The sequence below is a fragment of the Xiphophorus couchianus genome, chromosome 19, assembly GCF_001444195.1.
Source record: "Xiphophorus couchianus chromosome 19, X_couchianus-1.0, whole genome shotgun sequence".
Lineage (NCBI taxonomy): Eukaryota > Metazoa > Chordata > Actinopteri > Cyprinodontiformes > Poeciliidae > Xiphophorus > Xiphophorus couchianus.
The window spans coordinates 19,291,563-19,319,164 of record NC_040246.1 but is presented as its reverse complement, the minus strand read 5'-3'; the positions used below and the strand labels follow the sequence as shown (position 1 = coordinate 19,319,164).

Sequence of the window (27,602 nt, the reverse complement as noted above, 5' to 3'; positions counted from 1 at the left end):
ATTTATATCAAAGATTCAATCAAAAAAAATTTTTTGATTAATCTCAGAAAATTTCAATAAAAAAACGAGGACATGTTTTAGCTTTAAAGGTCAAAGATTTCAGAGAAAAAAAACTCCAAAAATTTTACAATAGCCTCAGAAATGTTGTAGAAAAAAGTGGAAATCCAAAAATGATTAATCTCAAAATTTCACAATTTCTTTTATTTATTTTTTTACTTTTGAAATGTCCTTTTTTTCTGAGAATAATCTCAAAATATTGGAGATTTTTTTTCTCACACAAAGTTCCAACTTTTGTAACTCAGAAGTCAATTTTTTTCTACAAAATTTCTGAAACTAATCTCAAAATTTCTGATTTCTTTTTCTCAGAAATGTGGAACTTTTGACACTCAGATATTTCTTTATTTTTTCCAGAAATATTCTGAGAATAATCTCAAAATATCTTAATTATTTTTCTCGCAAATGTTCGACCTTTGGAACTCAGAAATTACCTGATGTTTTCTAGAAAATGTCTTAAATTTTAAAAATTCAAAGATTTATCTTGGAAAATTTCGACTTTTGGAGCTCAGATGTGTCCCTTTTTTCTAGAAACTTTTTTAGATTAATCTTAAAATGTCTTAGTGGTTGTGGCAGAAATTTTCTCTCTTTTTTTAATCTACAATGACCCTAATACGCCGCCGTAGATCCTTATCAAAGCTAAAATGGGACTTTTACTCGAGCCAACATGAGGTCGAGTCTCCTGCAAAGCAGTCTGACCCGCGGGTGTAAAGTTACGAGCGCTCTCCGCGTAGGACACACCTCCAGTGGGAGTTTCCTGGGAGCCGAGCAGGAGCCTCCTGCTGCTGCAGAAAGCTCCCACTCGGAGAGGTCGCTCTGCAGGTCCGCAGTTCCTGCAGCTCCGGACGGGGAAGGCGCCCGGGATGGGCCACTCTTTACGCGCGGCTGCCCTCCTGGCCCTCGTGGTCCTGTCTGTCCTGGTGTCGCTCCTCATTACGAGCCTGAAGCAGTTTGGATCTGGATCAACGCGCTTTTTCAACGCCACCGATCCGGAGGAGCTGCGCAGCGGGCTGGATGTCCAACTCCGGGAGAGACGGAAAGAAATCCTCCCTCTGCTCCCACCTCATGATGATGATGATGATGAGAAAAACGGAGTTTTGGAAGGCGTTCAGCACTACTCCGACTCAGTTTTGGATCTCAGTTTGTGGAATGAGGTCATGCTTGGCACCGGGAAGGCGCACCGGGATCAGATGGGCTGCGAGTCCTTAGTGGACGTGCGGGCGGTGGAGGTGCTTGGGTCGGGATACACCAAGGTGGTGGTGAAGGCGAATGTGGCCGGAGGTCAGGCCGTGGCGCTGAAGATGGTCAACGAGCAAGGCGTCGACATGAGAAAGTGCGTGAAGGAGTTTAAGGACGCACAGGGCTGCCGGGAGCTGGTCTCCTATAAGCTGCAGAAAGAAATGCTGCTGCTGCAGAGACTGCGCCATCCCAACGTCATCAAGGTGAAAAAGTTTGATCCTAATCACCCAAAGGTGGGGAGTAACTAGTTACTTTTACTTGAGTTACTTTTACTATGAAGAATTGCTACTCTTACGCAGCAAAAACGCAAACTTTTACCAAGTATTTTTGGTCTGGTTTCTAGTGAAGATATCTTACTACACTTGAAATAAGAAAAAAGCTCTCACAAGTAACTTTTCAGCCAAAAAATAGGAGCTTATTTTAAGTCAATACATCTTTAATATTGATGAAAAAGTACTACTTCCACTGGCGGATTATTTCACTTATAACGTGACATTTTCCCCTTGCTTTACGTAAAATAATAATAATGGAACCAGAACTTTTTTTTATTAATATCAAGAAATAATTGACTTCAAACAAGCGCTATTATCTTACTGAAAAGTTATGTGTAAGTTAGTTTTGTCTTATTTCAAGTGTACTAACATATTTACACTGTACTCAGTGTACTCCAGAAAGAGTACACTGCAAAAACACAAAATCGTACTAAGTGGTTTTGGTTTTCTTTCTAGCTCAAATATCTTAGTACGCCTTAAATAAAACTAAACTAACTTACAAATAATTTTTTAGCAAGAAGTATGATCTTGTTTTAAGTAAATAATTCCTCTATTGCTTTTGAAAAAGCAATATTGAGGCATTTATAACGTGTGAAAAATGTCTTGTTATAAGTGAAACAATCTTCCAGTGGAACTAGAACTTTTTCATCAGTATTGAGGAATTATTAACTTAAACTCATACTTCTTGCTGAAAAATTATTTGTAAGTTTGGTCTTATTTCTAGTGTTATAGGATACTTGCAATAGAAAGCAGTTAAAATATAAATTTGTGTTTTTGAGAAAAGTTACTTAAGTTACTCAGCGTACTTATGTAAAGTTTATGAATACTCAAACAAGCTTTTTGAAGGAAACTGGTTTGGGGGAACATTGAATTATTTTCATGTAGCTTTATATTTTGATCTGTCTGATTAAGTGCTGTTAAAATATTAAATTATTGATAAGTTACTCAGTACTTGAGTAGACTTTAAACCAAATACCTTTTTACTCTTGAGTAATTTCTTGGATGGCTACGTTTTACATTTTACTTTAGTAAATACTAAATACTTGCAACCTAGAGTAGCAACTATTGCTACTCTAGGTTGAGTACAAGTTTTGGGTACTTTACCCTCCTCTGTAGTCACCATGTTTTATTGCATATTCACAGAAAATCTAGTAAAGTACGAGTAGAAAAGTATTTGGTTAAAGTCTACTCAAGTATGGAGCAACAGATCAAGACATTAATGGACTAAAATATAAATTTATGTGCAAATTTTGGTATTTTAAGGACCAAAATTAAAAAAATTTCTATAAATAACAAAATCAGGTAAAAGAAAATATTTCCCAAATCAGTTTCTTTCAATATTTAACTTATGAAACTTTAACAAAAACTACAGGTGTGTGTCTATATCTGGTGAGTTTTTGGTTAAAACATGTTAGAGAATCCAGAAATTTTACTTAAAAGTAACAATATTTCATAATAAAATTACTCAAGTAAAAGTAAATAGTACAGTGTAGTAAAAATATTCATAATTTTGCCAAAAAGTTACTCAAGTAAATGCAACAAGTTACTACCCATCTCTGAGTAAATACAATAAAAAGAACCATCATGTTAATGCATTTAAAAGCTAAAAATGCTCTTCTAATCCAGCATGTGACGGTGAAATCGCATTAAATGCAGAAATATGGTCATTCAGTTAAAATGATTTGATTGAGCCGTCACGGAGACAATCGCTTGGGTTTGCTTCTAAATTGAGCCATAATGGTCTGAGTGAGTCAGATGGACCAGGACAGAGGAGCATTGTGCGCTCCTGCCAAAACTGGACGCAGAGGTCAGAAGAAGGTCAGCAAATTTAATTTAATTAGACGGGAAGGCCCTGCAGACTCAGGCAGACTTTCCATCCAGCACTGAGACAAAGGAAAATCTGAGCAGTAGGACAGGAACCATGGAAAGTCAGGATTAGATCCAGAGATATTCCCCTTCCAGCTTCTCAACGCCACACACCATCATTTAATACGTAGAGCTGGTAGTAACTAGTTACATTTACTCAGTTACATGTCCAAAGAGACCAAATTCCGATTTTCTTGACTTAATACGACCTCTATCTGACATTTTCATGACAGTCTGAACAAATCAGATCGGATTTTTTCCAATGGGACTCGGGTCACTTGCATTTCCGATTGTTTCTAATGTGACTTGAACCCTTAACGGTCAGGTCCTGAACGTCATTGATGCTCGACAAACGTCACTTTTCTGCGTCCTGATACGCGCAAGCGGGAATAAAAACAACAACCATGGCGGACGGTAATGAGGATTAAGTTGTTAATATGCTGGCTCCGGTCGGACATCAACTTCAAAATCGTAAGATATGCTACACCGTTAGCATCCATGTTTACTTCCGCAAACACGGAGCGCTTCTTCTTCTTTTTAATGGCGGTTGGGAACACGCTCTAACTTTGAGCGCCCTCTACTGCGCATGCGGGACACTTTCGGGCCGGTTTTGAGATCACAGACAAGTCGCATATATTTGGAAGTGTGAACGACCAGGCCAACAAGAATCCGATTTGACAAAAAATCGGAATTCGGTCACTTCAGGCTGCAGTGTGAACATAGCTTAACTTGAGTAACTTTTTGGAAAAAATAACCTTTAGGAGTATTTTTACTACGCTGTACCTTTTACTTTTACTTGAGTAATTTAACTGTGACCTATTGGTACTTTTACCTGAGTAAAATTTCTGTGTCAAACTGAAGGCTCGGGGGCCAAATCCGGCCCACCATAACATTGTATGTGGCTCACAGGGAAACATAAATAGCTTAAAGATAACCGTTGCATGCGCTTAAATTGTATTTTAACAATGAAGTCAAAGCAGTTTTCATATGTATATTGCCAAATTACATCACTGTGAAATGAAGTTCAACATTATTTAACTTTAAGAAGCACTCAGATGCAGAGACAGCTTTGTATTTATATTTTAACGGTTTGTTAATGGGTTTTATTAATGCATTCTGCCACAACCGATTATGAGGATATTCATAATCTTGATGAGGCCAAAAATAAAAATGAGTTTGACACTGTGAGTAATTTCACTGAATGAAAAACAATTAAAAAAAAATCACCAGACACAAGTTTCATGAGCTTTATACTGAAAAAATGTCATTTGGAAAAAAATTGGACATATTTTTGTAATTATGTTATTTACATGAATTAGTTTCATATTTTTGGTCCTTAAAACACCAAAAGTTCCACATAACTTTATATTTTGGTCCATCTGATTATGTAATTTTTAAATATTAAATGATTGATGTTTTGATCACTTAGCCTTTTTACCGAATACGTCGTTACCTTTGAAGTATTTCTTCTGTTATTTGAGGATTTATTACCCACTGAATGATAAACAAACATGTTTTAATAAAATAAATTCACCAGAAACAGACACACAAAGTTTCTGTTAAAGTTTTATATTGAAAAAAACTGCCTTGTTTGGAAAAATTGTCTTTTGCCTGATTGTTAATTTTTTTTGTTGCTTTTATAAATTATTGTCATTTTTGTCCTTGTAATGCCAACATTTCCACTAAACTTTAGTCCATCTGATGATGTAATTTTTAAATATTAAATGATGTTTTAATCAATTACTCAGTACTTGAATGGACTTTTTACCAAATACGTTTCTACTTTTACCTGAGTAATAACATCATTAAGCAGTTCTACTCTACTTGAGTGCAGTTTTTGGGTTTTCTACTACCTGTGTATTTACTGCGCTGTTATTTCTTCCTCTGCAGCTGAAGGGCCACTGTTCAGGAGTCCATGGAGGAGGAGGAGAAGGTGTGGAAAGAGGAAGAGTCGCTGTCATTCTGGAGCAGGGGACTCCTCTCCAGATGATCCAGCTGCTCCAGACTCCCTGGGAGGACAGATTCAGGGTAAATAGCAACTTCTTCTCTTTTCTTTAGCTCTTCATTCAGGTCCAATTTCTGTAATTAACAATTGTTTTATTAATCAGTTTTTCTGACAATCGGATTTAAAAAATTGCCACATTCTAGAGATTTTTTATTTAACCGCATGATTAAATTTATTTTATAAGAAACTAAACATTTTAATGCTTAAAAAGTAATAAAAGCATTCTTTTAGTGATCATCTGCAACTAAAAAATATACTTCTAACATCATCATGTGACAAAATCTGACTATAAATTTAGATTAGCCGATTAATAATTGGACCGCAGAAGATGCTAAGTGGGAGATTTTTACACGTGAAGCTTAAACTAACCCATTTGACAGTTTTGGGTAGAATGTGTTTACAGACAAAAAAAAATAAATTTTTACCTAAAATGCAAAATGAATATATGTTTTATACAGTTTTGTCTTAATTTCTGCTAAAAAAAACAATTTGTTTTTGCTAATTGTTGTGTTTTTGTGTTTGTAACCTCCAGTTAAAGCTGCGGTATGTAACTTTTCTAAAAACAAATTGCCATAATCTGTGAAAAAAATCAAGCTCCTTTGTCTTTTTCTAACTAGAAACAACCAATCAGAGCCAGGAGGCGGGTCTTAGCGCTGTCAATCACCCTTCACCATCCCTCCATACTCTCTGCTACTTGCAGCTAGCATAGCCTGTTGTAAATGCTAATGTTAGTTAGCATTGCGGCGGATAAACGGATTTCCTGTAACTGTAGGTTGTTTTTTCCCCCATAAGCACATTTAGCAGCGAGTACATGTGGATGATTGACAGCCCCTCCTCCTGGCTCTTATTGGTTGTTTTCAGATGGAAATAGTAGCTCTGAGTGGAAGTGGAACAAACTGATGACATAATGACAGTTTTAACAAATATGTAAAAAAACAAAAAAACAAACATATTTTTTAACAAAAGTTATAATATATGCTGCACCTTTAAATTCAAAATGTATTCATTTTTGTCAGTTTTGACAAAATTACTGCTCAGACTGTGCTGTTTTTTTTTTTCAGCTAATGACCTTTTATTGTGTCTATAAATTCTATTTAATGATGAACGATTATTTAACTTCTCGATTAATCACAATTAAACCGATTAATCGTTTCAGCTGTAGACTTCTTCCTCTCTAGGAAATATAATGTGAATAAGTTGAGGTGTGGGATTGTTTGCCAGACGGAATCGGTGGGTGGTGGACTGAAAATACGAGCGATTATCTCAGCTGTGGCTCTTTTTCTGCTGCATCGCCTGAATTTTGGGTCATGATACCCCTGGCAGGCCGCCGGGCCCCTGCAGGGTGCATCGCTCTCAGGGTGTTCGGTTTCACCCTGCACCCTTTTTCTGCTCTGCCCTGATTCCATCGCGTGGCGTTCAAGAAACTCCCGACGTTACACAACACTGTAGCCATGTTTGTAGTTGTTGAATTTGTTTAAATTTTATCCTTGTATAAATGATTCTCTCATTTCTGGAATTTGTCAGGTTTTTGTTTAAATACCAATATTTTGGGAGAAAATAAACAAAATGAAAACAAATCAGCTGTTCTGAGAACGGGTGATTATATTATAATGAATCGGCCACAGGATGCTTGTTTTTTCATAAGAAAAAAACAATCATCCTAATTATAAAAAATATATTTTTCTTATTAAAATTTTTACATTTATATATTTAGATGTTTTTTTTTACTTAGATAATTAGTTGTAGGAAACCAACATGCTTATTGTATTCAGAACTGTTTTCAAATTAAAACATAATCACAAAGAAAAGTATTTTTATACAAAATACAAAATCTACATTTACATATTGTGCAGTTTTGGCTCTGAATATGTGTTTTTTAAGCAAACAGTCTTTTTTGATTCTGTATTTTCATCAATATTAAGGAATAATTTACTTAAAACAACCTCCTATTTTGCTGGAAAGTTAAATTTAAGTTAGTTTAGTCCTACGTCAAGTGCATTAAAATATTAGAGCTAGAAAGTAAGCAAAAATACTTGGTAAGATTTTGTTTTTGCAGTGTAAGAATAGCAATAGTTCATAATAAAATTACTCAAGTAAATGTAACTAGTTACTACAAAACTCTGTTATGATAACAAATTTTTCTGGACCATAAATTGTCCCAGAACTTATCGTCGCGATAAACGATAGAATTGTTGTTTTGAGACCATTTTCACATAATATAATGGAAATAATGTAGAAATACATTCTTAAAAGATCAATAAACATTTAACACTGGAACTGTAAGATATTTTAAATATCCAGAATAAATAAACAAAATAACAGAAACAACAAAAAAATAAATTATGAAGTTTCAAAAAAAGGTCTAGTTGAGACCAAAACACCAAACTGAAGACTTTTATCATTCAGTTTTTGTTTGTTAAAAAGAGAGAAAAGAGAAAAACAATAAATCATTAAAATTAAAATTGATTGAGTTTGTTTTAAGTTATCATGTGATTAATAGATTTACTGCTTATTATCATAGGTCTTCCGAACTCAGCTTTCACAGAGAGTTAGGTTAGTTTGGAGAAAGAAAAAAAACCCATAAATGTGTAGAGAGGAAAATGATTCTCACAGCTCCATACATGAGTTTTCCTGTAATGTGGTTTTCATGTTGTTATCCAGTAGCTGTAGGGTAATTATTCAACGCCTGAACTGATCAGGTTTTGGCATGTCTGGATCTCAGGTGTGTCTGGATCTGGTCCGGCTGCTGCACTTCCTGTCCCGCTCTCCTCTGGGCTCCGTGGGGCTGCTGGACTTCCAGCCGCGGCAGTTCATCACAGTCTCCGGCCAGCTGAAGCTCACCGACCTGGACGACGTCAGCGCCGGGGAGATCGCCTGCTGGACGGACGCCGACTGCACGCTCAAGTTCCCGCACAGGAACTTCACCGTGCCCTGCTCGACGCGGGGTGTGTGCGACGGCCTGAACGAGAAGAGGAACATTTACAACGCCTACAGGTACGAAGAAAAGAAGAAGAAGAAGTAGTGACAGCTTTACAGCGTGATGGATGTGCTTTGGATGGGTGGGACTAAAACACTCGTTACACTGACAACTAAAATAATGACAGAAAAGATAAAGACATACATCTGGAAATATGGCTGGAGAAAAAAAACACGTTTTCCCTTTAAACTGGTTTGTGACGCACTGCAAAAACACTAAATCTTACCAACTGTCTTTAGTCTAATTTTTAGTGCAAATATCTTAGTACACTTAAACTTAAAAGTAACTTCAGAAATATATACAAGCTTCTTTTTAAGTAAATTATTCTTGAATAGTGATTAAAAAAGATCTGCACAGCAAAAACATAAAATTTTATTTAGTATTTTTAGTATAGTTTTTAGTGTAAATATCTTAGTACACTTGAAATAAGAAAAGTAACGTACAAGTAACTTTTCTGCAAGATATAAGAGATTGTTTTAAGTTAATTTCATAGTATTACTGAAAAAATACTAGTTACGTTAGCAGATTATTTCACTGATAACATGGGGAAAATGTGTTGTTACATGTTAAATAACCTGCCAGTGAAGCTAGTACTTTTTAAAGGAATTATTTACGTAAAATAAGCTCCTGCTGAAAAGTTAATTACAGGTTAGTTTTGTATTATTTCAAGTTTAATGAGATATTTACACCAGAAACTAGGCCAAAATACTTGGTAAGATTTTGTGTTTTTTGCAGTGTAGAACGTTTTTTAAATCTCTATTCAAAAATGTTGTGTTTCTATTTTTCTGCTCTGTACAGAAAAAACAGAGATGTTAAGTAAAATTTCAGTTTTTACAAGTTTTATAAATGGCAAGAGCTGCAATTTGTCAGAATAGCAATAAACTGGTGGATAAATGTTTATGCTACACTGTGAAAACACAAAACCTTGCCAAGATTTTTTTGTCTGGTTTCTTGTCCAAATATTTTAGATCACATGAAATAAGACAAAACTAACTTACAAGTAACTTTTCAGCAATAAATAGGAGACTGTTTTTGTTCATTATATAAAGTTCCACTGGTACATTATTTCACTTATATAAAAAAAAATGTTTTGTTGTAAGTAAAAAAAACCCAACAGAAAACAAATGCCACAGGAACTAGTACTTTCTTTAAAAAAAATCTCAAACACAAATTTTTGACTTAAAACTAGCTTCGTCAGGCTGAAAAGTGACTTTTAAGTTAGTTTTGTCTTATTTCAAGTGTACTGAGAAACTAGACAAAAATACTTCAAATTTTGTGTTTTTGCAGTGCAGCTTTATGCTTTATGAAAAGTTGTGTTCAGGGTGTTTTTCTGTCTCGTTTTGCTCCACTGCAGGTTTTTTTTCACCTACCTGCTGCCTCACCAGGCCCCTCCCGGCCTCACACACCTGGTCGACCACATCATGAACACCACAGGTGAGGACGGCACAAACCAACATGATTAACTATCAGAGATCAGAGAGCGAATCTTTCCATCACCACCGTCGTGTGACGACATGCCCCTCAGGCAGGGCGGCGAAACCTTTTGTAACATCCTCAAACAAAGGAGAACTTTAAAAAAAATCACAAAGTTTCATTTAAAAAATAGTTTACATGCTCAACAATAAACTTGTAAAGTATTTTTTGTCAAGTTTTTAGTGCAAATATCTTATCTTACACTTGAAATAAGACAAAACTTGTAAGTTAGATTTTTCTTATTTCAAGTGGACTAAAATAAAGTCGGAACATTTTGAGAATAAAGTTGCAATATTACCAGAATAAAGTTGTCGTAATACCAGAATAAAGATGCAATATTACCAGAATAAAGATGTAATATTACCAGATTAAAGTTGCAATAATACCAGAATAAAGATGCAATATTACCAGAATAAAGATGTAATATTACCAGAATAAAGTTGCAATAATACCAGAATAAAGATGTAATAATACCAGAATGAAGTTGCAATATTACCAGAATAAAGTTGCAATAATACCAGAATAAAGATGTAATAATACCAGAATAAAGTTGCAATAATACCAGAATAAAGATGCAATAATACCAGAATAAAGATGCAATAATACCAGAATAAAGATGTAATAATACCAGAATAAAGATGTAATAATACCAGAATAAAGTTGCAATAATACCAGAATAAAGTTGCAATAATACCAGAATGAAGATGTAATATTACCAGAATAAAGTTGCAATAATACCAGAATAAAGTTGTCGTTATACCAGAATAAAGATGTAATATTACCAGAATGAAGATGTAATATTACCAGAATAAAGTTGCAATAATACCAGAATAAAGTTGTCGTTATACCAGAATAAAGATGTAATATTACCAGAATGAAGATGTAATATTACCAGAATAAAGTTGCAATAATACCAGAATAAAGTTGCAATAATACCAGAATAAAGATGTAATATTACCAGAATAAAGTTGCAATAATACCAGAATAAAGTTGTAAATATTACCAGAATAAAGATGTAATAATACCAGAATAAAGTTGCAATAATACCAGAATGAAGATGTAATATTACCAGAATAAAGTTGCAATAATACCAGAATAAAGATGCAATAATACCAGAATAAAGTTGCAATAATACCAGAATAAAGTTGCAATAATACCAGAATAAAGATGTAATATTACCAGAATAAAGTTGCAATAATACCAGAATAAAGTTGCAATATTACCAGAATAAAGATGTAATAATACCAGAATAAAGTTGCAATATTACCAGAATAAAGTTGCAATAATACCAGAATAAAGTTGCAATAATACCAGAATAAAGTTGCAATAATACCAGAATAAAGATGTAATATTACCAGAATAAAGTTGCAATAATACCAGAATAAAGTTGTAAATATTACCAGAATAAAGATGTAATAATACCAGAATAAAGTTGCAATAATACCAGAATAAAGATGTAATAATACCAGAATAAAGATGTAATAATACCAGAATAAAGTTGCAATAATACCAGAATAAAGTTGCAATAATACCAGAATAAAGATGTAATATTACCAGAATAAAGTTGCAATAATACCAGAATAAAGTTGTAAATATTACCAGAATAAAGATGTAATAATACCAGAATAAAGTTGCAATAATACCAGAATAAAGATGTAATAATACCAGAATAAAGATGTAATAATACCAGAATAAAGTTGCAATAATACCAGAATAAAGTTGCAATAATACCAGAATAAAGATGTAATATTACCAGAATAAAGTTGCAATAATACCAGAATAAAGTTGTAAATATTTTGAGAATAAAGTTGTATATATAACTTTATTCTCAGAATTAAATTTTTTTATTTTTTTAGCGTATTATCTGACATTTGTGTGACAAAAAGTCTCCACCTACATCAACCACTTGCGCTGGTGGGACTAATTCGCATCATTCAATATCCACACAAATTCTATCTAGGGTCCACAAATGGCCCTCGACCCACACTTTGAACACCCTTACTTTAAGTCTTTTTTAACCTAATGAGCTCAACAAGCGCGATACCCCTCTGAAACAAATGTTATGTTAAAATCGTGAACCTGTGAAGCTAAATCATATGAGAAATGTGATTCATTTTGTTTTTCCAGGGGAGCTGAAAGCCGACATCAATCAGACTCTGGAGGCCTTTGAACAAATCCTCCTCCTGTACAAATCGGGCCTCCACCTGGACAACCTGCACCCTTCAGCCCTGAGAGGTAAGAGCTGTGGGAATGAAACCGGCTCTTCAGGCACACAATCTGCACTTCTGTTTTCAGTTTATAAGCTGGAGAAAAATGAAAGCTGCTCGTTTCTCCCGCTCTGGCTTTTTCTAACAGTTTTATTAGGCAGCTGGAGCGAGAAGACGAGAAAAACAAAGTGGAATTGATCCTGAACTCTGCATTCACCCCCACAACCACAAACTTTATATCGATAGGATTTTAAATGCTAGATTAACTCAATATAGTACCTAGTGGTGGAGAGGAAGGGAAATTATAGCTTTCTTTACAAATAAAATCTGTGCTGTGTATTTGGCAGCTTTGCACAACAAGACACTAATTTTGCAACATTTTGGATCGAGAGTCTTTAGCTGCATTTTCAAACTAGACCAAATGGGAGAAGCGAAATTAAATTTGCTTAATAGAAACATGTCAATTTCTGAAAACAAAATCAGATTTTCCGTTTGAATTGAAATGGAAGCACGTTTTTTTCCATCACAAGAGTCACATGATCAACAACCGGGTGTTACTACTGGCAGAAACGACAAAGAAGATGACAGGAAGTGGTAGGACATGTGTCAAACTAGGGCTGGGCGATATATCGAGTATACTCGATGTATCGCGATATTTTCAATTTACGATAGTTAAAGTGGCTATATCGCAACTATCGTATAAATTGCCGTTCAAATAATAAACTTTTGCTGTCAAATCCACTGTGAGTTTGGTTTATCCGACACCCTATGAATGCATCACTAGTCTCTCCCCACTCCCAACCTAAAAATTTTCTACCAATCACGCTGTGCGTAGAAAAGAACGACGCAAAGTGGTTTCCCGACGCGTCAACATGTGACGCTGAGGGAAAGTTTTAAGCTATCTTATTATACTTGAAATAAGAGAAAAGTAACTTATAAGTAACTTTTCAACATACATATATGTATATATATATATATATAGGAAGTAAATAATTTCTTAGTATTGATTAGAAAGTACTATTTCCACAGTTTATTTCACTTATGTTGTGGTAAAAATGTCTTATTGATAAGTTAAATAATCAGCCAATGGAACTAGTACTTTATTATTATCAATGCTATTGGCTCTAAACAAACTCCTACATCTTCTGAAAAGTTTCTTGTAAGATTATTTTGTTTTATTTCAAGTGTACTAAGATATTTGCACTAGAAACTAGACTGAAAAATACTTGGTGAGATTTTGTGTTTTTGCAGTTCAGGCCTTTTTAAAATCTATATTCAAGAATTATTTACTGTAAAAAGCCCCTATATGTTGCTGAAAAGTTCATTTTAAGTTGGTTTTGCCTTGTTTTTGCAGTGTAGGTCTGAACTTTGACCTTTTGATCCAAACAATTTGCCTTTTTTGGTTCATTGTCCTGCTGAAAACGAGCCTCCATTCTTGTCTTCTGACATATTTTCCTCCTAAATTTCGCTAAATTCATCTTCAGTTCAACTCTAACCAGCCCAATAGAAAGACATGTTGCAAAATATTTTTTATTAGTGCCATTTGTTAGTCTGTCACATGAAATCCTAGTAAAAAGGAGAGTGAATACTTTTGCAGAAACGTCTAATTTCTTCCATAAAAACAATCCTACACAACGTAAACTTCTTCCATATAAGCTCAGAGAAGCCCTTCACTTTCCCTCTCCCCTCCCCGTCTCTCCTCTCGGCCGTATGAAATATTAATAACAGAATGACTGGCTGCGTTCCTGTGGGGAGATTTTTTCCGTCCCCCAGATGCTGGGCTGTTTATATAGCAGCGCTTTGTGAATTTAATCACAGGTCCAGGGTAAAGAGAGGCCTGGTTACAGAGAGAGGCTGCCAGCAAAGGGAGGGAACGTTTCGGCTTAGCGAGGAGGTGCCAGGAGTCGACTGCTGCCGCCGCCGAGCGAGCGAGCAAGCGATAAGGCTTGAAAAATGTCTCTGTTTGTTATAAACGCATTCTGCAGATTCTGCTGCAACCTTCCCTGGTTTTATTATAACCTGTTAGTGGAGGTCACAGACGCAGCGTTTGATTCAAAGTTCAGACTGGATTAGCATGACTGCAACATTTTACCAAGTATTTTGGGGGTAAATATCTTACTTCACCTAAAATAAGACAAAACTAACATAAAAGTGAATTTTTAGTAAGATTTAAGAACTTGTTTTAAGTCAATACTATTCATAACAAAGCACTAATTCAACTGGCAGATTATTTCATTTATAACATGGGGAAAATATCTTGTTATAAGTGAAATAATCTGCTAGAGGAATTAAAACTTTACTGGAGTTTCACTATATTTTACTTGGAGTTGAACAGAAACCTAAGTCACATTTACTAAAGTAACTCTGGGGGGAAAAAGACTTGTAGTATCATGTTTACTTGAGTAATTTGATTATGAAGCATCGCTTCTTGTATTTGAGTAAAATTTCTGGATATTCTGCTGACTGTGAGTAACTTCACTGCAAAAACACAAAATCCTACCAAGTAATTTTCCACTGCAAACATCTAAGCTCACTTGAAAAAAGACAAAACTAACTTACAAATAACTTTTCAGCAACATATGACTGTAAGTGGGTAATTCCTTAGTACGTTTAAAAGTAAGTTCTACTTCTACCGATAAATTACTTTATTTAAACAAGGGAAAAATGTTTAAGTGAAATAATCTGCTAGTAGATCTAGAACTTTTTCATCATTACTAAGGTATTATAACCTCCCATGTCTTGATAAAAAGCTACTAATGAGTTAGTTTTGCCTTATTTCAAGTGAAATAAACATTTGCCCTAGAAACTAGACCAAAATTACTTGGTAAGATTTTGTTTTTGCAGTGAGAAATAAGCCTAACTTTCCAACACTGACATGTTTTTCTAGTTTTTTTTCTATTCGATTAATCAAACGCATGAGAAAACCTAAAGTAGCTCAGCCTCATTTCTGGTTAGAATAAGCGGCCGACGTGTGAGTTATGGTTAGGTTAAGCTCCGGCTTAGTCTTGAATTTGTTTTGGTTATGCTTTGTGTCAGTGGAATGTCCCTGGAAGGGAAAAAAATCCACAAGCTCGAATGTGTGAGAGGGAAAAAAGATACTCATCAGACCTCCAGTCCTAATTTAAAATTGCTGACAGATGGAGAGTCTTCAGTAATTTCTGCAGAGATCATCTGAGCTGCGATGGAGGAGCAAAGAGCTGCAATTTTTGTAAGTGGAAGAGGAGAAAGTGGCATTTATTCAGGATTAAAGCCACAACTTGGAATTCAAAGGATTTAATTTCTGAATCTAGATATGAACGTTCCTGATTTTTCTTCTTCTTTTGAAGTTTTTTACTCCTAATACACACACACACACACACACACACACGCTGCCTCCTGCCACTTACAAAAGGTTACCAGCTTGTGCCTCCTCCACACCGACTCACAGGCGAGGCTTTTGTCCACTTCTGGGCCGGGTGTGCGTGCAGACGTATGTGTGCATGCTTTTCTCTCATGGCTCCAGCTAATGTGTAGCAGATGATTTAAGGCCAGATCCACAAGACGTCTGACTGAAAGAGTTATGATGATGAATGTAACACAAATGTAGAGAAGGAGGAGGGAGTAGAAACGGAGCGGGTCGGTCCGGAGGGGGAAGTTCTGCTTTTAATGCACAGCAGCAGTTTGTTGGAGAGACTTAAGGCTGCGTTCAACTGCAGCCCGCAGTGACACAAATACTCCTTTTTTTTTGCCTTAATGCAACCTGTATTTGATCTTTATATGACAGTCTGAACAACATAGATCTGATTTATTTTTTCGAATGTGACCCAGGTCATTTGGATTTCCGACCGTTTCCAATGTGATTTGCATTCTTCCCAGTTCAGCTTGATAACAGAGGTGTCATAAAGGCACATAAAGACTCCAGTTACATTTACAATAAAGTATATAGTAGTGAGTAAAGGGGCCAAAGCTAGTGGTAAATCTCAGCGCTCCATGGTAAAGTCTGTCCTGATTATAAAGACTGTATAGTCAGTTACTAGCAAAAAGGTTTTCCCGCTAATATTTGCTGTAAAATGAAACAAAAGCAGCATTTGTTTCTATAAGATAACACCAGCAAAAGTTTCATGGTTTATTTTGATGCTAATGTGCTCAACTAAAAACTCTAAATGTGTAAAATCCAACTCAATCTGTTGACCGTCTCTTGGTGAGATTTTTTAAAGTCAAGACTGATACTGTTTTTGGTAAAGCCTGAAAGGCAACAGTAGGAGAAAATAATGTCATCTGCATAAATAATACATTTTCACTCTGAATACTTTGTCCAAGATTATGTATGTAAATGGTGAATAATGATGGCTTAGCACACGACCTAGTGGTACGCCATTGTGTCACACTGATTGAACAGATATTTTCTTAAACCACATAACTGCTTGCTTTTTATTTAGTTTTTTTGTTAAATTTCAGATCTGAATTTTGCTTTTCTTATTTTTTAAGTGGCATTAGTTGTCAGATTTTCCTCATAGAGTTGCTGTACTGAAGAACCGTGTCTCGTTCTGTGGTTAGATTACACTGTGATGCGAGACATGAGCCCCTCTGGGAACGGGGAGTACCGCTGCTGGCCGTCCTACAGCCAGCAGGGCTGCGTTTTGTCCGTCCACAGCGCCAGGGAGGCTGCGTACATCTGCAACTCCCACTCTCAGTGCAACAGCTTCACTCTGACCGGACAGAAGACGTGGACGGGTGAGAAACTGCTCTGATCTGAAGCACAATGTCCAACAAGATGCTTGGTTTCTAAAAGCGACCTATTATAATTCTCTTAGAACAAGTTAGGTTAGATCTATGATCAACACAAAACATGTTCATTGCATTTTCTGCACAAAATGAGATTTTAGTCAGAATGAACTGTTATAGGGTGTCTTGTCCCTTTAAATCCAAATAATCTGCTGCTGGCCCCCCAACTCAACATTTACACTCACACGTGAAATTGGTTGCAAACAGATGTGCAACTAAACAACCGTACATCTTTGAAAGCATTAGTAGACTCTAATAGGCCCCTTCAAACATAAAACTCTGTCCAAGCCCTCAAGGCTCTTAAGAAAATCTCATTAGATTCGTATCTGAGCAGCAAAACACTCACCTTTTCCAGCAGCCATTCTGCAGTGGTAGAACTAGCTGACCAAACGTGCTGGAGTTCTGTTGGGGTTGCTAGGTAATGGGCTGGGCTTCGCTAGGGTTGCTAGGTGATGGGTTGGGCTTTGCTGAGGTTGCTAGGTGACAGGCTGGGCTTCGCTAGGGTTGCTAGGTGACGGGTTGGGCTTTGCTGGGGTTGCTAGGTGATGGGTTGGGCTTTGCTGAGGTTGCTAGGTGATGGGTTGGGCTTTGCTGGGGTTGCTAGGTGATGGGTTGGGCTTTGCTGGGGTTGCTAAGCAACAATGCAGTGCCAACTGATTTGTGATGTCGCATTCGGAAGTTAAAAAACATTAACTTAACACGCAACTGGGTGTTTGTTTTAAGTGCTTGAGCTGTTCTCAAAAGCAGTGGACACTCAGATGGAAGTACAAATATGTGCACATTTTGCTTAATAGGCCCCTTTAAACATGCCACTCTGTCCAGCCCCTCAAGGCTCTTAAGAAAATCTCATTAAATTGGTATGTGAGCAGCAGTCCTGAACAATAATTGACAAAAACACTTGTCTTTTCCAGTATCCATTGTACAGCACATACAGCAGTAAAGCCAGCTGACCCATCGGTTATTACAAGCATTTTATAAAAAACTTAAGTCTTATTGTTCAAAATTATTTATGAAATCAAGTGAAATGTAATTTTATATAGTGCACCTTGTGGGTGAAACATGCTGGAATTCCGTTGGGGTTGCTAGGTAACGTGTTGGGCTTTACTAGGGTTGCTAGGTAACGGCTCAGTGCCTGCTGATTTGTGACGTTGCATTCGGAGGTTTTTCAGACACCAAATGACATTAACTTATTACCAAAACAGCTGGATGGTTCTTTTAAAGAGCTTGAGCTGTTTTTAGAAGCAGTAGAAACCCAAATGGAAGTAAAAATATGTGCAAAATGTGCAAGTTTTGCTCAATAATTTTCTTTAAACATGCCAACCCCTGAAGGCTCTTAAGAAATTCTCATTAGATTGGTATTTGAGCAGCAGTCCTGAACAATAAGCCTGAATAATCACAGCTGCTGCGACATCTAAGTAAACACTTCTTTTTAAACGCTAGTTGAGGACGTCATGTAGGGACACGTTACTCCAGCGATGCGTTTCACACGTATTTCTTTTGCAGGCCACCACCTCGCTTCGTTCAGGAGCAGCTTCGGCCACCTGGTGCCCGACTCCGCCTCGGAGGTCTACGTGAAGAAAAGCAAAGTTCCCCAGTCGCCGTCGTCTTGACCTGCTGCCACAGCAATCAGCGCTAACGTGAAGTGAGAGCTGAAACACGTCTCGTTGATGGGAAGTGAAGCGAGAGCGCTGGGTTTATGCAGAGAACTGAAGTCTCTCTGTGAACATGCTGACCGCAGCTCGGCCCGGCTGCATGAGGAGCGGCCTGCGGAGGCCGTTTGAAGTCAGCAAGCGAATGTGTTGTATTTATAAGGCTTCTGCTCAGCGACTGTTTGATCTGCCTGCCAGCTCGCTGCCTCTGCCAGCTACTATTTAAAGGGATTTCCCTTTAGGTACAATTAAGGAGGGAGAGCCTTGTGCCCTCACTTATTTTGTTTTTTCCTTTATTTGCCATGTGTCTCGGCTTTCGCCAGAGTTTAAAAGCGGACCTCGGAGTTCGGCGTTTGACGAGAAACGAAAACAAGTTCAGAGAGAAGCGGACTTTGATGAAGGGCGCTGAGGTCGGGGTTGTGTTTTCATGGTTGTCTGGATTAAGCTGCAGCCATGTGAGCGTTTGAACATCAACACTGGGACACAGATAATTAAAACCATTCCACAGAAGCCTGCTCTCACATGCATTTTATACAAAACTTAGTCTTATTGTTCATAAGTATTTATACAATCAAGTGAAAGGTAATTTTATATAGTGCACCTTGTGGGTGAAACTTTTATTTTCAATGAAAAATTTTTTTTTTTACCATGCAACAAAAACACAAAGTCTTACTTTTGGTCTAGTTTCTAGTGCAAATATCTTGAAATAAGACAAAACTAACTTAAAAGTAACTATTCAGCAAGATATTGGATCTTGTTTTAAGTCAATAATTTCTTAATATTGATGAGAAACGTTTAGTTTCAGTCACTGCCTTTTGAAGATAAATTAGCTTAATGGAAACGCTGCAGTTTTGGAAAAAAAAAACCTCATCTTTGCACTGGAATGAGGTTTTTTTCTCTGTATCGAAATTGGTTAATTTGGGAAAAATGTAATGGAAATTTTGTTTTTGGATCACGAGTCACACGAACGGATGTTACCACTGTCAGAAACCACGAAGAAGACGACAGGAAGTAGTTGGAGGATGATGCCACGGCACAGTTTTTAATGATTTGTTGCTTGAACAAACACCGCAATTGTGAAAATGTTTTTTTTTACTTTAAAGCATATTTGTAATAACATTTCACTAATAACATGAAATAATCTTCCAGTTAAACTAGAACTTCTCCATCAATATTAAGGGATCATCGACTTAAAACAAGCTCTTATATCTCTCTAAAAGTTACTTGTAATTTAGTTTTGTCTTATTTCAGGTGTATAAATATATTTGCACTAGAAACTTAACCAGAAAACTTGGTAATATTTTGTGTTTTTGCAGTGCATTTGTAACTGTACGATTTGTCCCTATATAAATGTATTCCTTCTCCTTTTCAGTTGTGCCTATTTGCATTTTTTATTGTGCGGCGGGTAACTGCAACTAACAGCCTGATTATTTCTCATTAGCACCTCAGTGTGTTTCAGGAGGGCAGGTGGGGGGCCTGCAGGCCGTTTGTGTGATTTAGCCCTTTGTCTGCCTGCCCACCCCCACTTCTACAATCTGCAGCCCATCTAAATGACTCAGGTTGCGAAACCTCTGCAGAGTTTGCACAATGCCAGAGGAATGCATTCAAATGCCTGATCATGCTGAGCTCATCATGAGGCTTAATTAATACACATAAAGTCGCTGATTTAGGCCGTTTTGCATGGCCAGGCTGAGGGCTGTGGCTGGCAGACAAAGGCAGATGTCAGGACAATAACAGCTCAGTTTGCACACGAATGGGACAGGTTAGCAAGGTGGAGAGTGGCAGAGTTCGTAAAGTCAACGATTCTACACTGTAAAAGCACAAAATCTTACCAAGAATTTTTACTTTCTAGTGCAAATATCTTAGTATGCTTGAAATAAGACAAAACTAAATTAAAAGTAACTTTAGAGCAAGATACAGGAGCTTTTTTCAGTGAATAATTCTTAAACTGTCAGATTTAGTTTAGTTATAAGTGAAATAATCTGTCAGAGGAACCAGTTCTTGTTATTTAGAACTAAAACAAGCTCCCATATGTTGCTGAAAAGTTGCTTGTAAATTAGTGTTGTCTTATTTCAAATGTACTAAAATATTACATTTAAAGACAAAACTAACTTACAAGTAACTTTTCACCAAAATATAGGAGCTTGTTTTAAGTCAACAATTCTTGATTAATAATAAAAAGAACTTGTTCCACTGGCAGATTTATTTAGTTTTAGTTATAAGTGAAATAATCTGCCGGTGGAACTACTACTTTTAACTAAAAAAGCTCCTATTTGTTGCTAAAAAGTTACTCGTTTTGTCTTATTTCAAGTGTAGTAAGTCATTTGTTCTAAAACTAAAAGATTTTGTGTTTTTGCAGTGTAGCGTAAATATTTAGCCACCAATTTATTGCTAGATTGACAAATTGCAGCTGTAGCCTCCCATGCAAAAATGTTGTAAAAACTGAAAATCCCTTTTCTTCCAAACATTCTGCATTTTTCTGCACACAGGAGCAAAACAATGGATGCCACGATTCCTTTACCATTCAGCCATAGCTCCAGCTGACTTGAAAGGACATGTCCGTGTCTACGAGTTAAAGTTTTATAGCAGAGGTAGCAGGGAGGCCTCGGGGCCCTCTTTGCCTCAAGTTGGCCCCTTGTTGTCTGGACAAAGCCAACTGATTACCGTCTCGATCATACAGATAAGACGTCTCTGCGATTAGATAAAACAAACACAGCGGACCAACACAGCTGGACTGGCAGGAAAGGCTGGTGTTTATAACGAACAAACCTGCTGCGAAACCGAAAAAGAAAAACATAATACGCACAAGAGCCATAATATAATGGCTATCGAAACCCAGGCTAACATGAGTAAGATAGATATTATCATAGTATCTTAGCTGACAAAATACTCAATAGGTTGTTGGGAATGAGTTTATTTTGAAACCAAAAGTTGCTGAAAAACATTGAGATTACACTAGGAGAAAACAACTGTTAGCACTGTTAGCTTAGCTCATTTGTCCATTGAAAATAAAACTAAATAAATAAAACCTGTTACCACAATTTAAAACTATAAATTGTCTTATTACGAGTCTTTTAAGAGGTCATACAAACTCCATGTTGGTCATGATGATTTTTAGTTATTACTAAGCTAAGCTAACATGTTTATTTTTAAAACAAACTATAATCTAGACTGATTTTTTTAATTCACAGAAAATGTAAACACATTAAATAACTACAGATGCTGTTAATGATGTAACATTAAACTTGGAGCGGTTTCGTCGGTTTTGGGGAGAAATTGGCTTAAAGTTTGTTTTGGTTAACATAACTAATGAATCATGTTGTGGCTTTCAAAACAATTAATTTGATGAGTTTGATCAGTATTATAACAAAAAGAATCTATAAAATACACAAGAACTATTTTACAATATAACACCTATATCAAATTAGCTTGTTTGTAAGCTACGTTGCTATCAGTAGCCTAGCATAACAGCCATTAGCTCTGGTTATGCTAACATCTGACACTGAAAATAAACCAGTTCAAACCATAAGCTTGTTATGAAAGTTAATCCACCAAAACTGTAAAGTGTCTTCTACTTTACATACTTTCTGTAGAATATATTAGCTAGCTGTACGATACTGTGAGCATGTAGGATTGAAAACAAGCTAGGCTATGTTGTTTACTAAATAGAGTAATAGACCAATTTGGTCGGCCTCAAACTGGTGTGTCTTGGCAGCCATTTTGACAGATTTAATGAATGTTTTGGCTTTGAAAGAAGCTTACTTGTGTTTTTTCTTTAACATTTCTACCTTTGGAGCCCAGAGACGGGTCGACTGACCTGAAGGATTTTAGCTAGCAGGCGCTTTTGTTCTGTAAATAAGGCCATTACTGGCGCACCAAAGGAAGGGGGAAAGCTTAACTCCCAACTAACTGTCTAGTTAGTTCTATTCAGTATATTGTATCTTATAATATAAAGATTATATATATTATATTTAGCTTAATTTTATTTTAGCAAAAAAGCACAATGAATTAATTATAATATTTTAAATGGAGAATTAGAAATTTTACAGCCAGGTACAGCTGTGAGCAATGACCAGAAGTATTTGTGTCTAAGTCAAGAGGACTGAAATTCCAGCATGAGAAATATACAAAAGAACAACTGTTATTTGTTTAAATGCTTTTTATTTTTGTCATTAAAAACGATACGAAAAATACAAGAAATAAAACAATTCCACACATATTTACACTAGGCACAGTGGGGGGCTGCGTGTGTGTGTGTGTGAGTGGCATTTCAGCACTCACTCAGCAGTCTGTCTGCACTGTCGGAACAAACCTGGCACTGCCAGGGTATGACCCTGGTGCATTTGCCACATGTGTATTTGTAGCAGCCAACGCATCTCACAGTCGCATTATTGTTCCTGCATCGATGGTTGACCTGACACTTCGCCCTTTTGCCTGAGCTGGGTGTGGAAGGTTGTTCCCGAAGCAGTTTCTCCTTGTGTGCCTTCTTCTCACTCACATGAGAGTTAGCCAACTCTTTTGCAAGCTCAACCAGGAAGTCCACCCGTCTCTCCTGCACCCCAGTACATGCCTGATAAAGCACATGTGCATTCAGTGCTGCCATGTCAATCATGTTGTAGAACACCGCAACTGGCCATCTCCGTGTTCCTGCACGCACGCTGTACTCCCGCACCATTTGGTCCATCGCATCCACACCGCACTTTGTTTTGTTGTATTGTGTGACCGTGTTTGGCTTCCTTTTGGTGGTATCCTCAGTCTCAACCACGCTGTGCATGCTGCTGAGAACGTAAACGGCCTTCTTCCTTTTGGGCGCATACACTGTCAGCGTGGCACCAGAGGTTGAAAACACCTGAGTGGTGAATTCAGTGCGATCCATCTGTCTAGCGGATTGAGGAATTTCCCGGCTTCTCTTGTTGACTGTGCCGAGGATGGTGGTTTTCCGGCTAAGCAGTCGTTGTGCAAGTGACAGTGATGTAAAGAAATTGTCCGTGGTTACAGTTCTGCCCTTGTCCATGAACGGTTCCATCAGCCTCATCACTACAGTCTCGGACAGTCTCTCCCCGCTGGGACGATTGGGGTCCTTGCCAAGATATGGGAAGACATTACAGATGTACTGTGATTTCAAGTCGCAAGCCACCCAAAACTTGATGCCAAACTTGTCCGGTTTTGTTGCAATGTATTGCAGGAAACAGCAGCGAGTCTTTGATGGATAAAGCTGTGCATCAACAGTGATGTGTCGACCAGGGTTGTAGGATGAGATGCAGTTAGTGACAAACAATCCCCAAACATCGGAGATTGCAGCAAACTTATCGGTCTCCGCTCGCTCACGGCGTGTAAACATGTCATCAAAGTGTAGGTGTCGCATGATGTTTTGGAAGCGGCTTCGGGCCATAGTTGCAATGATCCTTGGGTTTCCCAGGTTTGCTGACCAGCTGTCACCTAGTGATGGAACCTTGTTCACCCCCCGCAAGATAATGACTGAAATAAATGCCATTAGTTCCGGAAGATCCATGAACCAATCCTGCTGCTCCGTGTGACGTGCATGTTGAGTAGTCCATTCTTGAATGCTACGAAGCATGTCAAGAGTGATAAAACAGAGGAAGCTCTGAAGGCGACTCTGGATACTTCGTCTGGCCTCAGCGCTTGGCTCTCCGTCTGTGGCGTACGGTTCTATTGGAGTGAAATCGAGATGTGTCCCCACTTGTTCTTCACGCCACACTGTGCCATCTTTCGCGGTCTCTGACGGCTCACTCCCCAAACGAGCTCTCTTTTGTGGTGGAGGGAGAGTCTCCTCATCTGCAAGATAAACAATTTCAAATTAACTTTTTGTTTGGTTCTAAATAAAAAATAGTCAGGAAAATAAAATAGGTAGGTTGAGAAATCTAACCTGAAGACAGCTCAGAGTCCGAATCCGGTTGAAGGTCTATGTCTTCTCCATCTGAATCACAAGGGCTGGCACTGCTCTGAATCAGTTCCAATGCCTTCTGAGTGGTGCACCTCGTCTGCATTTTGTTTCTTGTGAACTAAATAGGTGAAGCAGTCCCTTATTTATACTCCACAGCACAAAAGGCTGCATGCAAATTTGCATGTGCAAAGTCTTCCAGATCTCTTTTGCTTACACTTTTTGTATGATTTTCCACTCCTACCTTCTGGCCTGACGGTCAACGGCCACATTTACAATTGAAGAAGGGATCCTAATTTGAGCCATCAGAGTCGTTAGTTTGAGTCGTTAGTTTGGTATCAGGGTCTTTTGACCCTCTTTCGGGTCTTCAGGGGGGAGGTCGGAAACCCTGGTAATGCTAGCTGTTTTCAATGCTGGCTACAAATAGCGACTAGCTCTAGCCATTAGCTTTAGTTTTGATGTTAGCTCTTGTGTTTTGGTCATTGTGTACTGTAATTTTATTAAAAACAGAAAGAGGAAACTGCACCATGTGAAGAAAAATCCAGACAAAACCAACACCCAGAAAGGCATCTAAACAAAGAAACAGCTTTTTTGTTTTTTTAAGAAAGTTTTTCATTGTTTTTGGGACAATTTCCATCCCACTCAAAGCTCTGCTGGTAAACCAAAACTTAATTAAGCCCAGAGCAAGCATGCTCATCTCCCCAACTTATTTAAAACATGATTCAAAATTGAGTGTGCAGAGTGTTTTTCAAAGAGCAATAAAACATCTCTGGTCCAGCTTTGATATTTTCTACTATTTTCAGAAAAACATGTGGTTCGAATGATTTGCAGAACGCTGAATTCTGTTGTTTTTACAGATTACGCAGTGTCCCGACGTTTTCTGAAAGCTTGGTTACAGTCCTTCAGCTGCTCTGCATTTATAAATGATTTCAAAACATTTGAGGTTTAAAGAAAAAACACAAGTAAGCTTCTTTCAAGGCCAAAACATTCATTAAGTCTGTCAAAATGGCTGCCAAGACAAACCAGTTTGAGGCCGACCAATTTCTCCTCCAAACAGAGAGGAGGATGAAATAAATACTCTAAATTTTAACACATTTTCTCTTTATCAGTGGAGGAAATGTTAGTGAAGCTGCATGTAAAGATTTAACTCAGTATTTATTACTTTAGAAAAGCATCTGAGATTTATGTGTCTTTTAAGTTGTCTGAGAAATGACAAGGTGCGTCTAGTTTTTAGTTTTTACACTATTATTGCTCTCCTTTAGTGCAGCCAACATGTTATTCTGGCTCAGAAAAACATCAAATCTGTTACAAACATAGTAAAATACATTTTATACAATCTGTCATTCAGCTCAGCAGATAGAAAACAAAAACTGTTGGTATGTGGTGCAATTTTGGTTAAAACATGCTTCCTCTTAATTTAGTAAATTAATCAAGTTCAATATTTAATATTTAATTTAAAAACACGCCTGCAGAAACTTTTAAGACTTTTTTGTCTTTTAGTTTTTTGAAAAATGCCCTGTGTCCATTTCTACTTTAGATCTCTATGTTGTTTACTCTTGCATTTGCATTTATAAATTATTTCAAAACATTTGGGAGTACCAGGGTTTTCGACCTCTCCCCTGACGTCCCGAAACAGGGTCAAAAGACCCTGATACCAAACTGACGACTCTGATGGCTCAAATTAGCATCCCTTCTTCAATTGTAAATGTGGCCGTTGACCGTAAGGCCAGAAGGTAGGAGTGTGAATAGTCCATGTTGGGGGTGGGTATCTATGATACCTGCAGGAGATCAGATCTCCTGTAGGTAGTGCTCTTCAGTTTAGTTTTGAAGCATACATGAAGTGTTTTTGGAGAGATGTGACCTTTTGCAGCTGATCCATGATGTTGTGCTGCATTATCCAGGTCATTTTGCCAAATGTACATAGAGTTTGCAAAACATACAATCTGTTTCAAAAAATATGCAAAGGTTTTTCTAAAAGAAATTAGTAATGTTTCTCTTTGAAATAAAGCTAAGAGGGTATAAAATGACAGTTTAGAAATAAACTAACCAAATTAATTGTGTTGATCCACCTCAAAAAAATCATGCAAAAAGTGTAAGCAAAAGAGATCTGGGAGACTTTGCACATGCAAATTTGCATGCAGCCTTTTGTGCTGTGGAGGATAAATAGGTGACTGCTTCACCTATTTAGTTCACAAGAACTAATGGCATTTATTTCAGTCATAATCTTGCGGGGGGTGACCAAGGTTCCATCACTATGTGACAGCTGGTCAGCAAACCTGGCAAACATGATTGACATGGCAGCACTGAATGCACATGTGCTTTATCAGGCATGCATTGGGGTGCAGGAGAGACGGGTGGACTTCCTGGTTGAGCTTGCAAAAGAGTTCGGTAACTCTCATGTGAGTGAGAAGAAGGCACACAAGGAGAAACTGCTTCGGCAACAACCTTCCACACCCAGATCAGGCAAAAGGGCGAAGTGTCAGGTCAACCATCGATGCAGGATGCGTGTCCTGAGGCCGAAACATCATCAGTGACCCCTCACACCCCCACCATGGACTGTTCTCCCTGCTGCCCTCTGGAAAGAGGTTCCGCAGCATCCGGTGCAGGTCCACCTGGTTCCGAAACAGCTTTTTCCCACTTGCCATCAGACTGCTGAGCTCTTAACTGGACTGCACTCAAAAACTGGTCTCCACTTTATACCTTGCACATGTACAGAGCTAAATAACTTCTATTTTACTGTCAGTCCTGCACTTTATATTTTATATTTAGATTTATATTCATATTTTATACTGTATTTTATTTTACTCTGGAGTAACCTCACAACATTGGAACCTCAAACATTGTCCTGAGCCGTATGCAACGAAATTTCGTTCTGTATACACCCTGTGCATGCAAAATGACAATGAAGTCAGTCTAAGTCTAAGTCTAAGGAACAATTGTGCAACTGTGAGATGCGTTGAGGCCATTACCAGGGTAATTATAAGGTAATGGCCTTATTTACAGAACAAAAGCGACTGCTAGCTAAAATCCTTCAGGTCAGTCGACCCGTCTCTGGGCTCCAAAGGTAGAAATGTTAAATGACCTTTCTCTGGTACTTCCAGTTTAATGATGTAACATTAAACTTGGAGCAGTTTCGTCGGTTTTGGGGAGAAATTGGCTTAAAGTTTGTTTTGGTTAACATAACTAATGAATCA

At 37.4% G+C, this 27,602-nt stretch overlaps 2 protein-coding genes across 2 annotated transcripts; one reads left to right on the top strand and one right to left on the bottom strand.

The window, feature by feature from the left end:
- The first annotated feature begins 706 nt into the window (after positions 1-706).
- On the top strand, positions 707-19,016 carry pkdccb (protein kinase domain containing, cytoplasmic b). Its single transcript, XM_028001229.1, is given in 8 exon segments — positions 707-901; positions 903-1,496; positions 5,322-5,459; positions 8,159-8,430; positions 9,768-9,847; positions 12,014-12,121; positions 16,630-16,806; positions 18,361-19,016. Coding segments are annotated over 8 exon segments (1,656 nt in total). The 5' UTR covers positions 707-721; the 3' UTR covers positions 18,468-19,016.
- Positions 18,552-24,599, bottom strand: LOC114134457 (uncharacterized). Its single transcript, XM_028001078.1, has 4 exons — positions 24,394-24,599; positions 23,050-24,302; positions 18,845-18,951; positions 18,552-18,621 (listed from the first exon to the last, which is right to left on the bottom strand). Exons 1-4 carry the CDS (start codon positions 24,512-24,514, stop codon positions 18,552-18,554), a joined length of 1,551 nt encoding a protein of 516 aa, XP_027856879.1. The 5' UTR covers positions 24,515-24,599.
- Between the last annotated feature and the right edge of the window lie 3,003 nt (positions 24,600-27,602).

Bases quoted from the DNA above. Each gene is read 5' to 3' on its own strand.
- LOC114134457 (XM_028001078.1), bottom strand. From the start codon at position 24,514: ATGCAGACGAGGTGCACCACTCAGAAGGCATTGGAACTGATTCAGAGC. The intron at 24,303-24,393 runs GTTAGATTTCTC...TTTATCTTGCAG, and splicing joins GGACTCTGAGCTGTCTTCAG to ATGAGGAGACTCTCCCTCCA. The intron at 18,952-23,049 runs GTGGACTTCCTG...ACATGGCTGCAG, and splicing joins CTGGGGTGCAGGAGAGACGG to CTTAATCCAGACAACCATGA.